The 13766-nt window shown below is 58.2% G+C and overlaps 1 protein-coding gene across 3 annotated transcripts; it reads left to right on the top strand.

The window, feature by feature from the left end:
• The first annotated feature begins 57 nt into the window (after positions 1 to 57).
• Positions 58 to 4117, top strand: TMEM18 (transmembrane protein 18). 3 transcript variants are annotated; one of them, XM_027964022.2, is made up of 5 exons: positions 58 to 190; positions 1024 to 1141; positions 2173 to 2227; positions 3382 to 3475; positions 3559 to 4117. In XM_027964022.2, exons 1-5 carry the CDS (start codon positions 134 to 136, stop codon positions 3661 to 3663), a joined length of 429 nt encoding a protein of 142 aa, XP_027819823.1. In that variant the 5' UTR covers positions 58 to 133; the 3' UTR covers positions 3664 to 4117. The 3 variants fall into 3 exon arrangements, with proteins under 3 accessions (XP_027819823.1, XP_027819822.1, XP_060266758.1); XM_027964021.2 differs by having other exon boundaries at positions 1021 to 1141; XM_060410775.1 differs by lacking the exons at positions 3382 to 3475; positions 3559 to 4117 and adding an exon at positions 2574 to 3375 and having other exon boundaries at positions 1021 to 1141.
• The last annotated feature ends 9649 nt before the right edge of the window (positions 4118 to 13766 follow it).

Here is a 13766-nt window from a genome sequence, read left to right as displayed (position 1 = left end):
CCCACTTCCAGGCACAGGAGGCCTCGCGACAAGTGGGAAATATCGCGAGAGGACGTTAAAGGACTTCCTTGTCCTATCCCGGCGGGGCGGGAAGACGAAAAGGTGGTGGTGAGACTGGGCCTTTCTGGGGACGATGCCATCCGCATTCTCAGTCAGCAGGTTCCCCGTCAGCATCCCCGCCGTGATCACGGTAACTCGCCGCCTTTCCGCCACTTCGGCCGCTGGCGCAGAGGGCCGCTCGGAATTTTCCAACACGGACGCCCGCGGCGCCGGACGGGGCGTTCCGGGGCGGGGCCTGGGGGCGGGGCCTGGGGGCGGGGCCTGGGGGCGGGGCCTGGGGGCGGGGCCTGGGGGCGGGGCCCGGGTAGGGGGTGGGGCCCGGCAGGGGCGTGGCCCAGGTGGGCCGGGCCCGGGTTAGGGGCGGGGCGCTCTGGGACGGGGCCCCGCGATGGGCGGGGTTGCTGCGCGGCGCAGGGAAGGGGCAGATCTGGGCTTGGATGCGAGGACCCGCAGTGGGCAAGGGGCAGGCGCGAGTCTCGACTCCAGCCCCTTACCCGCGAGAGACCTGAGCCTCCGGGAGGGGGTCCTAGTTTAAGGGTGCGGACCAGCCACCCCTAGAGTTTAGCTGACCTGAGGTCTAGCGCTGTTTGGAGGGCAGCCCAGATTTTCCAAGGCTTTAATCACTGGTCTAGGGAGCTGGAAATAGGAGTTGTAGCCTTACCTCCGCGGGGACCTGGTGCGTTCCAGAACCAGGCTTCCGTGTCTTCTCTCCCAGAATGGAAAGTCCTTAGGTTCTCCCAGCTAGGAGCTGTGCTTGACAAACAGTGAAGCCCTCAGTGCTGTGTGGACTGTCCTCCAGGGACATGAGCGACGGTCCCTGGGTGGGGGCGCATGTTTCCCCTCCCGATCCCGTGTCCTGTGAAGCCTGGTGGGTGCTCTGGACATGCTCAGAGAGACGGCGTGTGAAGCCTGGCCCCAGTGCGAGAGGACCCTGATTTGTTTCTGCTGTTTGTCCTCCAGCAGACGGACTGGACGGAGCCCTGGCTCGTGGGGCTGGCTGTCTTTCACGTGCTCTGCCTGCTGCTCACCTGCTTCTCATCCCAGAGGTACAGGCTGCAGGTGGGGCACTTCCTGTGCCTGGGTGAGTAGAATCAGCCGTCCCGCTGCTCAGGGTTCAGATTGCTGGGATCGAGGGTGTGTGTGTGATCTGGGGGTGGGTGGGTGTTCCCTCTGCAGCCTCATGATATGTAAAAGCATCTGCAAGGCCTCCCCATCCTCCTCTCTCTGATTTCAGGCCACTCCCGTATTTCACTTTTGGTTCCTATAAAAATAGACGTCATTTTGGATATTGGACTTGAAAGGAGTCTTTCAAGTACCTACCGTGCTCCCAGGAGGGTGCTGAATACTGGTGACGCAAACAGGAGCTGTGTTTCCTGGGACGCTGACTCTGGGCCCCCCTCTGTGGGCTTAGCCTCTCAGCTTGCTCTGGGAGCTGCACACAGGGCAAGAAATATAAGATCCGCAGTGTAAGATCTGTGCTTATAAGATCCATCGAGATTCAGAGAAGGGACAGAGTTGTGTGGAATCATTTCACAGAGGAAATGAAGTCCTGGTGTGGGGCATAAAAAGAGAGAAAAATCTCTTTTTCTTTAGGTGAGACAAGGAACAGGTGTCTGGCTGGCACGTGGGGCGAAGGCACCCGTGAGAGCACCAGGGTGACAGAGTCGGCCTTGGGTCAGTTGTCAGAGAAGCACGTGTCTGATGTTGACGAGCTAGACGTGTGTTCAGATAGGTAGGGTGGGCCAGGGCCTCAGAGGCTAGGCTGGGCTCTTAATCTTGCAGCTGTTGGGAAGACACTGAAGATTTTGCTTGTAGTTTAACAGAATGCAAAAATTCATGTTAAAGGTGATGTTTCAGTTGATCGTGTGCAAGGCGGGAAATCCAGACAGGAGGTTATCCGGGGGCCTGCGTCGCAGTGAGGAGTGCGCCAGGCCGGGGAGGACGTTCCTCCAGTTTGCGAGGGGCCCTCGTGAGGAACGCACTGGACAGACAGGCTCCCGAGCCGCGTAGCGCGGCCTTGTTCTTACGTTTGAAGCGCGCTCTTCCGAAGGATGTGTAGGCTGTGGTGGTCGGCCGCCCTCTGACTTCTCACCCGGGGTTCTTTCTCCTCAGTGACCTTGGTCTACTGTGCCGAGTACATCAATGAAGTGGCGGCGATGAATTGGAGGTAAGCGGTCCTGGGCACGTGGGCTGTGTCTGAAACCACCCCTGTCCGCTGCAGGGCGCCCTCAGGTGGCGTGCAGCTCCTGTTTACAAAGACTTCCGCCCTGCCGCACCCCAGATTCCTCGCTGTGAGACGGGGTGGTTGCTGTCCAGAAGCACACTCGTTCGTGGTGGGGAGCTCGTGACCTTCCCGTGGTTTACTTGGTGTCCTTGGTCCTGAAAACGCGGGGTCCCGGGTTTCCAGGACACCGGCCGCTCCCTCCTCGCCTGTGTGTCCTTCCCTGCGCACACGCCTGGGTGGCTGGGTCCCTGTCCGGGAACATGCTTCCCCTGACCCCGCCACCTTGCAGATCCACTCCCCAGCCTTCTGCCCCTCGGCGGTCGCAGCTGTTTTTTCTGCCTTCTCAGGTCAGTCGGGAGGCTGACACGGTCGGGGAGGGCAGCACAGCACCCCCAGCACCGCCCCTCCCTGGGGGCGATGCCGCCCTGGTTGGTCGCGCCCTGCTTCCGGGTCTGCCCTCGGCCTGACCCCGGGGCCCCGCGCAGTCCCAGCCCCAGCCCCGCCGCCCCCGGCCCTGCTCTCGGGTGCAGAGCCTGCCCTCTGCCCACGCGGCCTGTCCTCTCCACTTTGCCTCCTGATTCTGATCGGGACGCTCGCCTCCCCAGCAGCCCTCAGCGGCCTGGGCCCCGCCCTGCAGGGCTCTGTGCCCTGTGACCCAGAGCCGCGCTGCGTGCCTGAGTCCGTGACCTGAGTGTCCATCATCCCTGAGACCCTGGAGGGCAGCCTGGTTTGGGCTTGCTGCCCCGCCCCCGCCCCCCAGGAGGCCCTGTGCGCATTGCCCACGCCCAGAGGGCCTGGGTGTAGGCCGCTGTTCTCCAGAGGGGCTGGGGTCGTCCCTCTGCAGGGTCAGGAAGGTCGCATCAGACATGGGACTCTGAGCTCTCCCCAGTGCAGCGGCGATTCTGATCATCTTGTCCTCCTGTGCTCAGCGGCTCCTGCCGGGGTCCTGGGTGGTGTGGGAGTGGGGGTCCTGGCGGCCACAGAGGGGCCATCCTGCCCCCAGTGAGAGGCGGGCTTGCCGAGACTCTGTGAGATAGAGAAAGTCGCGGGAGTGCCGTCTGTGACAGCTGGTGACCCGTAAATCCTTCTTGAGACAGATTGTTCTCCAGACACCAGTATTTCGACTCTAGGGGCACGTTCATCTCCCTCGTGTTCTCCGCGCCGCTGCTGCTCAACGCCCTGGCCATCGTGGTACGTGCCTCCCGGGCTGCCCGCGCTGCCCTCCTCCCCTGACGCAGGGCCAGTGCTGACCGCGTCCGCTCGGTTCTTTCCAGGTCCTGTGGGTGCGCAAGACCCTGGCGGTGATGACCGACCTGCGGAGCTTACGCGAGCAGCGGAGGGCGCGGGCGCGGGCGCGGGCACGGCCCAAGGAGGAGTGACCGCTCCGCTCAGGCGTCTTCTCATCCCCTGGAACACACGCAAACACGCTGTGAGGACAGACGCAGCCTACCACACCCTGCGTGCACGCCGGGCCTGAGCGGTGCCGGTCGCTCCAGTTAAACTGGACAAACAGCAGCGCAGGGCCCTCCCAAGGCCGTGTGTCCACAGCCCCCCGTGCCTGGTGTGAGCTATCTGATGCCCCGTCCACCTGGCGACAGGGCCTGAGCGAGGGGCAGTGCCCACGCCTGGGCAGACCCACCACCCCGGTCACCCTGGTCTGTCTGCTCGGTGGTGGCCTCTCCGGGTGGTGTGGCCGCTGGACAGAACACGAGGGGCCACCTGCCCTCCGTCCAGTTGGAGACGTCGGGGTCCCTGGAGGCGGGGGTTGGATGAGCCCCTGGTGTTGCTTTCAGGAAGGACCGTTACAAGTAAACAGTTTCTGTGGCAAACACAGACGCTGACTGTGTCTCTGTGCTCCCCTCTTTGTGCCCTTTGGTGCCCTGGGCGGGCCCTCTCAGGGCGGCTGGAGCAGGTGCGGTTCCCCTGTGAACAGACTTCTGTGCGGGAGGTCGTGGCTCCTGTCCCGTCTGGAGCTGCAGCTGGAGGCTGGCCGCTGAGCAGAGGGCCCCCTGTCCAAGCACAGCCCTCAGGAGGGACGGCGCTGTTGGCTCCTGGTTTGGGTTTGAGAAGGTTGCTTGTGCGTGGCTATCATGATTCTAACGAGTTAACTGAAGCAGGCTGGATGGCCTCACCGATGCGGTGGACATGAGTCTGAGCGAGCTCCGGGCGTTGGTGATGGACAGGGAGGCCTGGCGTGCTGCCGTCCATGGGGTCGCAGAGTTGGACATGACTGAGCGACTGAACTGAAATACACTTTACAAATTTCAAAAAATCATATTTGTTCATATGAAAGTATTTATACTTAGAAGTTCAAACGGTGACACTTTGACAGATTATGAAATTACATTTTGAATCCAGATGAAGTTTTTATAGATAGTTACAAGCTCTCAGTAGAGAAACAGTTTCCTGAATTTTGACGTTAGTTTTAGAAGTGAATAGAACTTCCTGGAGTAGAAAATAGCAACCCACTCCAGTATTCTTGCCTGGAACCTCCACAGACAGAGAAGCCTGCTGGGCTACCGTCCTTGGGGTCACAAAGAGCTGGACATGACTGAGCGCCGGTCCGTGTGCACAGACCTTCCACGATGCGTCTCTGGGGCTTCTGACCTGTCCTTCATCTCAGACTTCTGTAAGGAACATTTTAAACATTGACTTAAAAACGTCCCGTCACATGAAGCTAGATTTTAAGCTCATTGTGCCTGGCAGCGTGCCTGAATTACCCGTTGAGGGCGCTTAATCATATCCTGGCTTCAGAGGAGTCCGCCGCGTCCAAAGCAGTCCTCTGAGCGCAGGACCGAGCTGGCCAATTCCTGTGAGCCCAGACGATGGCTGGTCCCCTGCAAACCTACAGTCAGGCCGGGGCCCTGGGGACCGGACACATAGCTGGGAACATCCCGGCTTTGGCCCCACGGAAGCCGGGGAGGCTGTGGGGGCGTTTTCAGCATCTGGTTGCTCAGCTTGTCTTAATATGGGACTGACTGAGTCGTCGTTTCCCTGTGATGACAGTGTAACAATATGGTTAACTTTGGTGTTAATGCCTCCTCAACCTAAAGGCATGGCATGGACCTTTTCATTCACTGGTGTGTGCAGTCTGTTTTAAAATAGTTATATTTTGTTTTCGCAAACACAAACTTTTACTTTTTACCTGTTTCTAGTAAGTTCATATTCAGAGGCTTAAATCGCAGTGTTAACTGTCCTGCTGCTTGAGGGAAGTCCTACAAGCCAGAATTGTGGCTGACCCTTCAGCACTTTGTCTGAAGTGTGCGTCTGTGGCCCCCTGTAGAGGGTTTGGGGCGCACGAGCTCGCTGTGCTGGGGGTCTTGGTCGGTGAAGGAAGGCACATCCCCAGTCACGGCTTCCTTCCTACAGCCCTGTGTCACCCCAAAGCTTGAGCAAAAGGGTGTGGATTTGGTTCCTGGTTACGTGCAATAAGCGAAACTGTAACGATGACGCTGTGCCTGTGGCTGTAGCGAGCAAACTGCGCTGCACTTGGCGGCCGCCTGCCGCGTTCCTGCAGCTCAGCAGGCACCCATGGATGGGACGCCAGGACCAGTGTCTTCCTGACAGGTTTGCCTGCTGAGCATCGTCGTGCAAACCACGGGAAACACAAGGCGTTGCCGTGAAGTTACTCAAGACAGGCTTTTCACTCTTTAAATTATGCTCTGCAAGCCGTTACTGATACAGTTATTTAAACAAAATAGTAGATTCAGTGTGAGGGAAGTCAGACTTCAGTGTTGAAGTTACAAGCATTTAATGGTAAAAGTTGCAGAATTAAACTTGTAAATTCAGGCAGTTTATATTTTGACAGCATAAAAGTTTATCCAAGAATCTCTGAAAACATGCTTGACGTATTATATGAAGATTTAAAATTTTGACATAATTTAGTAGAAATGTGGGGAGGGAGGGGTTTGTTCCCTTTTTGCAGCAGAACGCCCAGTCGTCACCTCACTTTTGTGACTGATGGCCTGCTCGGGTTGGATTTAGTGACCAGGGGACCCATCTGCCAGCCGAGGGGTGTGCCTGACCAGTGCAGAGCACCCACCGTGTACCACCTGGAGTCTCCTCCTCGGCTGGAACAACCGAAACATGGGAAACGGACAGAGGCTGCAAGTTGGGGTGCATGTGGGCTGAGCGGTCGATTCTGCCCCCAGCAAATTAAAACTCTTGTACAGTTAACTTATAATCAGGAACAAGAGCCGCAGAACCCTGCTGTGGCGTTCCCTGCGTCACTGCACAGGGGCTAACGAGCAGCACGTGATCATGAACCGCTGGGTGCTCCCGGAGGCGCGTGCGTGCGGGACGCGCGCCCAGGGTGGGGCCTCGCTGTGCTGCGTCTCAGCCCCCAGGCGCCCTTGGAGGGTCCCTGCCTTGTGAGATCCCGGGCACCGCGCAGGGCGTTCCCAGGGCGCAGGCCTGCTTACGCGCATGCCCCGCACCCCGCGGCCCTGCCTGGGAAGCAGGGCCCAGTGTGCAGGGTCTTTGGGGTCAGGGGCAGGCTTGACTCCCGGATCTCTGAACTTGTCTGGGGGCGTGCGTGTCCGGCCAGCGCACTGACCTTTTCTGGATTTGTTACCCTTGTGAGATACCTGCCTTATTTATAAGATCACAGCAAGGGTCAAGACGCCCGACGGGTGCGAAGCTTCCCCGCCCTGCTCTCGCTCGGCTGCTGGTACACGGCTTTGTCTACTCCTCAGACTCGCGTGGAGACGCCGGGCGGTCTGAATTCTCAGCCTCCCCGCTCCCGGGTGCCCAGCGAGGGGGAGAGGAGGCGCGGGCCGGCGGTCTCCGCGGGTCGCGCCGCCCAAGGCGGCAGGTGGAGCCGGTCCCAGGCTCCGGGCGCGTCCGCACGCGCGCCTCCAGGGGGCGCTGCAGCGCTGGTCAGCCGGGCCCGGGAATCGCTTCCGCGCCTTCGGAGTCCAGCTCCCGCCTGGAGACGCTCGGTTGCCCTTCCTTTTCTACTCTAAAACTGGACGGAAGGCCAGGGGTTGGAACTGTTAGTGGGTGAGAAGCAGCCGTGGAGGCAGAGGACAGGCACCTGCGACGCCGCCTGAATCCTGATCTGTTCCGCCAGCGGGGCTCGCGGAGCGGGGGCTCAGCCGTGGCCCAGGGGCCTAGCGAGCAGAGGCGGGGGGGCCACAGTCCCGGAGCCGCAGACCCTCGCCCGCCCTCACCCCCGCCGCTGTCGCCTTAGATGCCAGCAGTTGTCACTGCAGGGAAAGACCATACAGTGTTTGATCAACCCTGAAAGAAAATATGATTTGGAATTTTCCCAAGATTCAACCTGAAAAAATAGTAAAAGCTGGTTTAGTTGTTCGTGTCACAATAAAGGGGCTAGAAATTCAGAGTTTACGTACAGTTTGCTGTGGGTAACAACCCAAGCTGCAGGCTGGGGAGAAAGCAGTGTGTTTCCATGACAGCACACAACACGCCCGCTTGTCTCGCTGTTTTCGTCTTTGGCTTGCTTGGGCATTTTGGAGTCTACTCCGGCGCGGAAGCTACCCCGCCCTGGACAATGACCTGTTGCTTCTGGAAGCTCCTCCGACAGGCCTGGCTGTGCCCACAGCTCCAGCCCAGGGCGGCCTCTCCCTCAGGACGAGGGGCGGGCCCATGGCCAATGTTCTGGATGCGCGCCGTGAGCAGGGCTGGTGGGATTCTGTACCGCCTCTCGCCCTCTCCTCCACCCGGTGAGTCCCTGCGCCTCATTCTCACGCTGGAGCTAAATTCTGCAGCCCTGGCCTCCTCGGACCCACAGCAACCCAACTACGCGGCCTGTAGTTTTCCTGTTCCCTTCCTCTTGCAGTCCTGGCTGGAAAACCCACAGCCCCAGCTCCATCAGGATGAGGCGTCGGAGAACCAGGAGGGTCTGGCCGAGCCAGCGGTTCATTAGAGGCCTGTGCCCCGAGGGCGGCCCAGGGACAGCACGGCCACCCTGACCCGAACACACAGCTCTCACTTGTACTGCAGCGGTTGCAGAGAATTTTGCTGGGAAATGACAGCAGGTAATTCAAGTTTTAGCAACTGCCTTAGTTGGGCTTCCCTGGTGGCTGAGAGGGTAAAGCGTTTGCCGGCAAAGTGGGAGACCCGGGTTTAATCCCTGGGTCAGGAAGATCCCCTGGAGAAGGAACTGGCACCCCACTCCAGTACTCTTGCCTGGAAAATCCCATGGACAGAGGAGCCTGGTAGGCTGCAGTCCATGGGGTTGCAAAGAGTCGGACATGACTGAGCGACTTCACTTTAGGCTTCTCTGCAAAACAGACATTGCGGTGTGAACTCCGAAAGCTGTGCCCGGGTCTCATTTCAGGTCCTGAGGCTGGGTCTCATCCAGGCCCTGGTGTCGCTGTGCTTGTGTGCTGGGCTGGTGGCAGATTCGGGGTCCGCCTGCCCCACCTGCTGCCTCAGGGCTTCCTGGAGTCCCGCCTGATGAGTCAGGCTCACCCACGGTATCGCCCCCAACAAGGCCTTGATTCCGCAGACCCCTTCACAGGCCAGTGCAGCCTGATCCTGAGGGGGTCCCCTTCAGGCTGAAGGGTCCCAGTCTCCCCACCACTGACCCCCTTTGACTGAAGGGGAAATCATACCTGTTATTGTATTTCACTTGCTTTTCAGAAAATTAAATGGCAGTTTCCTTGGAAACACTTCTGATTTCAATGATTTATGTTCCCTGTGGTTTAGGAGTATAGCTAGCATTTTTAGTGAATTTCTGCCAAGTTCAACTTTGAAGGAAAAAAATCCCATTTAATGTCAAGTAAGCCGTAGTGTGCAGTAGAATGATTGCAGCAAATGCCCAGTCGCCCTTCAGACAATGTGCCTGCACCCGGACGCCGCTCCTCTCGTTTCCTAGGTGCGGGTGCTTGAGGGAGTCGGCGCCTGTCTGGGGCTCGTCCCTGGCGGGAGTGTCCCTGGTGCCCGCCGCTCCAGCGCAGCCCAGATGCTCAAGGGTCCACGTGCAGGAAGCAGAAGGACCAGGGCTCCGGCTGAAGACTCTGGAAGAGGTGCTGCCAGGTCCATAAGAAGGTGGGTGCTGGCGGGGACAGAGGGGCGCAGGGTCTCTGGTGTGAGAAGCAGCATCAGGAAAGAGGCCACACGCAAAGGCGGTTCCCTGTGCCCAGGAGGCGGGAGGGCCACCCGCCCACGAGTCTGAGTGACCCCAGCCGAGGGCTTCTGGTGGCACAAGGCTCAGCGCGGGCAACGTCCTGTGAGGCACCTGGACACTGACTTTCGGAGCAAAGCGCTGAGCCCCCAGGGGCCTGCAGCGTGCTCAGGTCTGGCCAAGTGGACTGGGAGCCTGGACGGCCCCATAATGAAAAGTGAGCCACCGGCCCATTTCCTGCCTCAGAACTGTCTCTGCCTTGCGGCTAGGTTCTCACAGGGCTGTCCTGCCTTCCGGGGGGGGGCCTCGTGAAGGACCCTGGTAGCACCGCCTTGGCTCACCCTCCCGGGCCCTCAGAGGGCAACACAGGTCACCCCTAGGTCCTGGCTCTGCACCCCACAAGCTAAGTTTACGTCTTCAGTGGCATCTCCTCACCCGGCCTTGTTTTATATCGTTTTGGATGAAATCCCTTCAACAACCGGGCTTCCCTTGTGGCTCAGCTGGTAAAGAATCTGTCTGCAATGTGGGAGACCTGGGTTCAATCCCTGGGTTGGGAAGATCCCCTGGAGAAGGGAAAGGCTACCCACTTCAGTATTCTAGCCTGGAGAATTCCGTGGACGGTATAGTCCACAGGGTTGCAAAGAGTCGGACACAACTGAGCAACTTACACTTTCAACAACCAGCAAAGCCTTTCCGAGCACATGTAGAAACAGTCTCAGCAGGGAAGGCTCGTGGGGAAGCTCTGGACTTTGGGGCCAGAGAGGGTCTCACGGTCCATCTCCCCCCAAAGTTCCTCTCGCTGTTCATCCTGCATGGACACAAGTCTGAGCAGGGTCAGAAGGCCTAGTACTCGGCAGGCCCCAGGATGATTCTCGAGTTGAGACAAGTGTTGGTTCTTGTCTCACTGGTCCTGCCGACTATGCCAGTTGTCTCCCTGTTCACACTGTTTGCTGAACAGGGCAGGCAGGCACGAGCGGGGAAGCTGGGAGAACTCTCGAGGGGCCGTGGGAGCTGCAGGCACATCTACTCTCCCAACTGGGGCTGCAGCCGCAGCAGCGGACACGCTGCGTTCCTGCCTCGGGGCTGACCCGGTGGACACAGACGGAACGCAGCTTCAGGGGCTTTTCAGTGGAGTGTATACACGCTTACAGACAGACGTGGCCAGGGCTGAAGGGGTGCACGGCGACGCACACGCTCAGCGCTGTGAGTGGTCCCAGCTGTTGCAGAACCACACTGACCGATCGTGGGGCAAGAGGCCGACCATCTTGGCTAATTTGCTCTTTCCCCACAGTTATTTAGCTCAACCCTGGTTTTCTGTCGACACTGCCAGGTTCTTTGCTTGGAGCAGTCTGAAGGGAACAGAACCAGCTCCCGGGGTCCCTTGGTACCACATGGAGTGGGTGGTGGACCCCTGAGAAGCTAAACCCATTGCAGCCCCAGGGCCAAAGCATGACTGGCGTGAAATCTGGACTCTGCAGAATCACCTTTTCATCCTGGGCCTGAGGTGGGGAAACAGGCCACTGAGTCCCATTCGTCAAGGCCCTTTAGGAACCATGCGCTGCTCAGCGGCCTGAGCAGACCGTCATGTGGCATTGATTTAGAGCACCGAGCTCTCTAACCGACCCACACTTCATCACACGGCCTGGCAACGCCCACCCCCCGGGTGGCAGAAATTTCAGAATCCATTCCAGAAAATCACTCCCCGGACTCTGGGCACACCTGCTATCGATTCGATTGCATCCACCCGCGTAAACAAATCGTCCGAACACTTAGAGTTTCCCATGATTTGGTATCACGCGAACCTCTAATGGGCTCGGAGCAGGGAAGACGGGACAGCAGCCGTGCTGGGAAGCTGTCCTCCCTGCGGCCTCTGTGGATGGTGCCCAGAGAGGAAGGCTCTCCCGGCTCACTGCCCGATGGCCGTCCACGTGACCTGGGGCGCCGTGTAGGCCGTGCCTCCAGGCTTCGGGAGGCGGGTGCAGGGTGACACCCTCAGTGCAGAGTCCAGCCTTTGGGGGTCGGGGGTCTGGTCGGCCCCCTGGACAGTCTCATGATCATGACCTAGAGGGAGAGGGCCCGCTCCCCTCCCTGTCCACGTGAGGGCTGTGGACGCAGACCCTCCCCGCAGCCACAGGGGACAGAGGAGGAAACGCCCACCATCGATGAGAGACTGTGAGGTGTCACTGCTGCTCCCGCTCCCACGGCAACAGGCTGGCCCCCCGAAGGGAGGCCCGTGGGCTCCAGCTGCAGCTTCCCGAGGCCAGGCTCCCCTGGGAGAGATGCCGAGATCTCTGCAGAGACGCAGGCCGGGGCGCTGCAGGTGGCCGGGCCAGGGCCCGAGTCCCTCGGGCTGACCCAGGCAGCACCAAGCCAGACCGGACAGGACCCAACAGAATCCTCACTACACCCTGGGTCTTTAAATCTTAGGGTAAATGCCGCGCGCCTGCCCCTCTGCCTTCACCCCCACTACCACTGCTGATGGTCCTCCTGAAGCTGGGCCATCTGTCAGAGGTGACTAGTCTGGGCCTACGTTTCAGCTGGGAAAGGGATGGCCGCTACCCACCCGTCATGTTTCAGCAGAAATTGGGGAACATCGTGGGACACGCACATTTCCCTTGGGCTGCAGCACTCTGGCGTTGCTCATCAAACGCTAGCACATGTCATTTCGATTTTAATCATCTCTTTAAATGCTTGTATATTATCTAACCAGGTAACAATTTCCATGAAGGAATGGACCAGATTATACAAAGACTCAAATAGAAAGTGCTTCGAGTTAAGATCGAGGACTTGTGGCATTGCGTGTGTGTGCCATAAACACACACATACATTTCCATGGCAGCTGAAGTTGTGTCCAGTAAATATTAACCAAAGAGTTAAAGTAATTCTTCCAATTTGTTTTCTGGATGGTCCTATAGAAGTATGAAGTCTACAGAAAAAAATAAGATGTTTGCGCTGAACTATGCATTCAAAAGGGCATTTTAGCAAACGCAAAGGCATGAAAATTGGAGAAAATGATTTTGTTTCTACCAAGACAGATGTGCTTGGCACAAAGCCCGTATTTCGGGAATACAAAACGACCAGGGTATTGATTCCCATAACAATGTGTGGTTTCTGAGAGCTGGAGATTGCGCCTAAAGGTATGTGTTACTTCAATCGTCTGCAGGTGTGCTGTACTTAATTCATTAGAGACGCATTTCAGAGTCCTTTAGAAAATATTACCTCATCGATGTGAGCAGGGGTTGCCAGGAAGTGTGACCTGCACAGTCTCGAGCCCACTGACCAGGGGAATGCAGCCCCACCTGCGGGTCCTGTGGGACCTGGCAGACGGGCAGAGGAGGAGCAGCCTCACCATCAGCTCCTCTGATCACCCGTCTCTGAAGCGCCTGGGCCCCTGCTCCGCGCAGAGCTCCTCCTCTTCTTTACTTTTCTTTTTTTTTGGCCAAATCTATATCAGAAAAGAGTATCAGTTGTGACTTGTAGACCTGCGTGACACGCATTGTTGCCGTTCACTCACTGAGTCGTGTCCGACTCTGAGACCCCATGGACTGCAGCACACCAGGCTCCTCTGTCTCACAATCTCTCTGGAAGGTTGCTCGTCAAGTCGGTGATCCCATCCAACCATCCGGTCCTCTGCTGCCCCTTCCCCTTTTGCCTCAATCTTTCCCAGCCTCAGAGTCTTTTCCAGTGAGTGTGCTTATTATACAAATATGTGCATATGTATGTTGACTGAAAAAAATGCACAGCCTTAAAGCTGAGAATGATGCTTCACTTGGAGGACAAAACTGAAGACTTGAGCCCTGGACACAGCCTCTCAGATGGTTCTGAGGGACCGCTCCTAAGAGGTGGTGGTTGGTGGGGAGGGAGCCAGGATCTGCAGGAGTTTTTGCAACAAAGACCAGCTAGTCGCAACATCAAAAGATCACTATTCACAAAAGGAAGCAGACGTCTCTAGGTAAGGCGTTCGGCCCTTTTCTACGTGTGAGAAGCTGTGAAGCCCGGGCTCACTGACACCTTCCTTTCAACCTGCACCCAGGCTGCCGGGGCCCAGTGGCCTGTGTCCACCCGTCCTAGGCCCTCTGGGGTGACTTGACGGTGTGATGGGGGCGTCCCCTCTCCACCCTGAGTCTCCTTAGGCTTCACCTTCGGCGGCTTTCGGGGCTGGAGGGCTGCAGCCTCCTTTGTTTACTGACACAGCAGCAGCATTTTTCATTTGCACAGATATTGGTCAAGATTCCCCAGTCACCTTACCACTGTAGGGACCTGGTGTAGCATTGTGATGAGCTGAAGTAGAGCCGGAGCCCTGCCTGGTAGTGGGAAGCCCAGGAGATGACCTGCAAGCCCAGTGGCAGCTAAGGAAGGGGTCGTCCTGTGGCCCGGACCCTTCGCCCCAGG

This window comes from Ovis aries, chromosome 2, assembly GCF_016772045.2.
Source record: "Ovis aries strain OAR_USU_Benz2616 breed Rambouillet chromosome 2, ARS-UI_Ramb_v3.0, whole genome shotgun sequence".
Taxonomy (NCBI): domain Eukaryota; kingdom Metazoa; phylum Chordata; class Mammalia; order Artiodactyla; family Bovidae; genus Ovis; species Ovis aries.
This window is presented reverse-complemented; position numbering and strand designations above follow the sequence as displayed.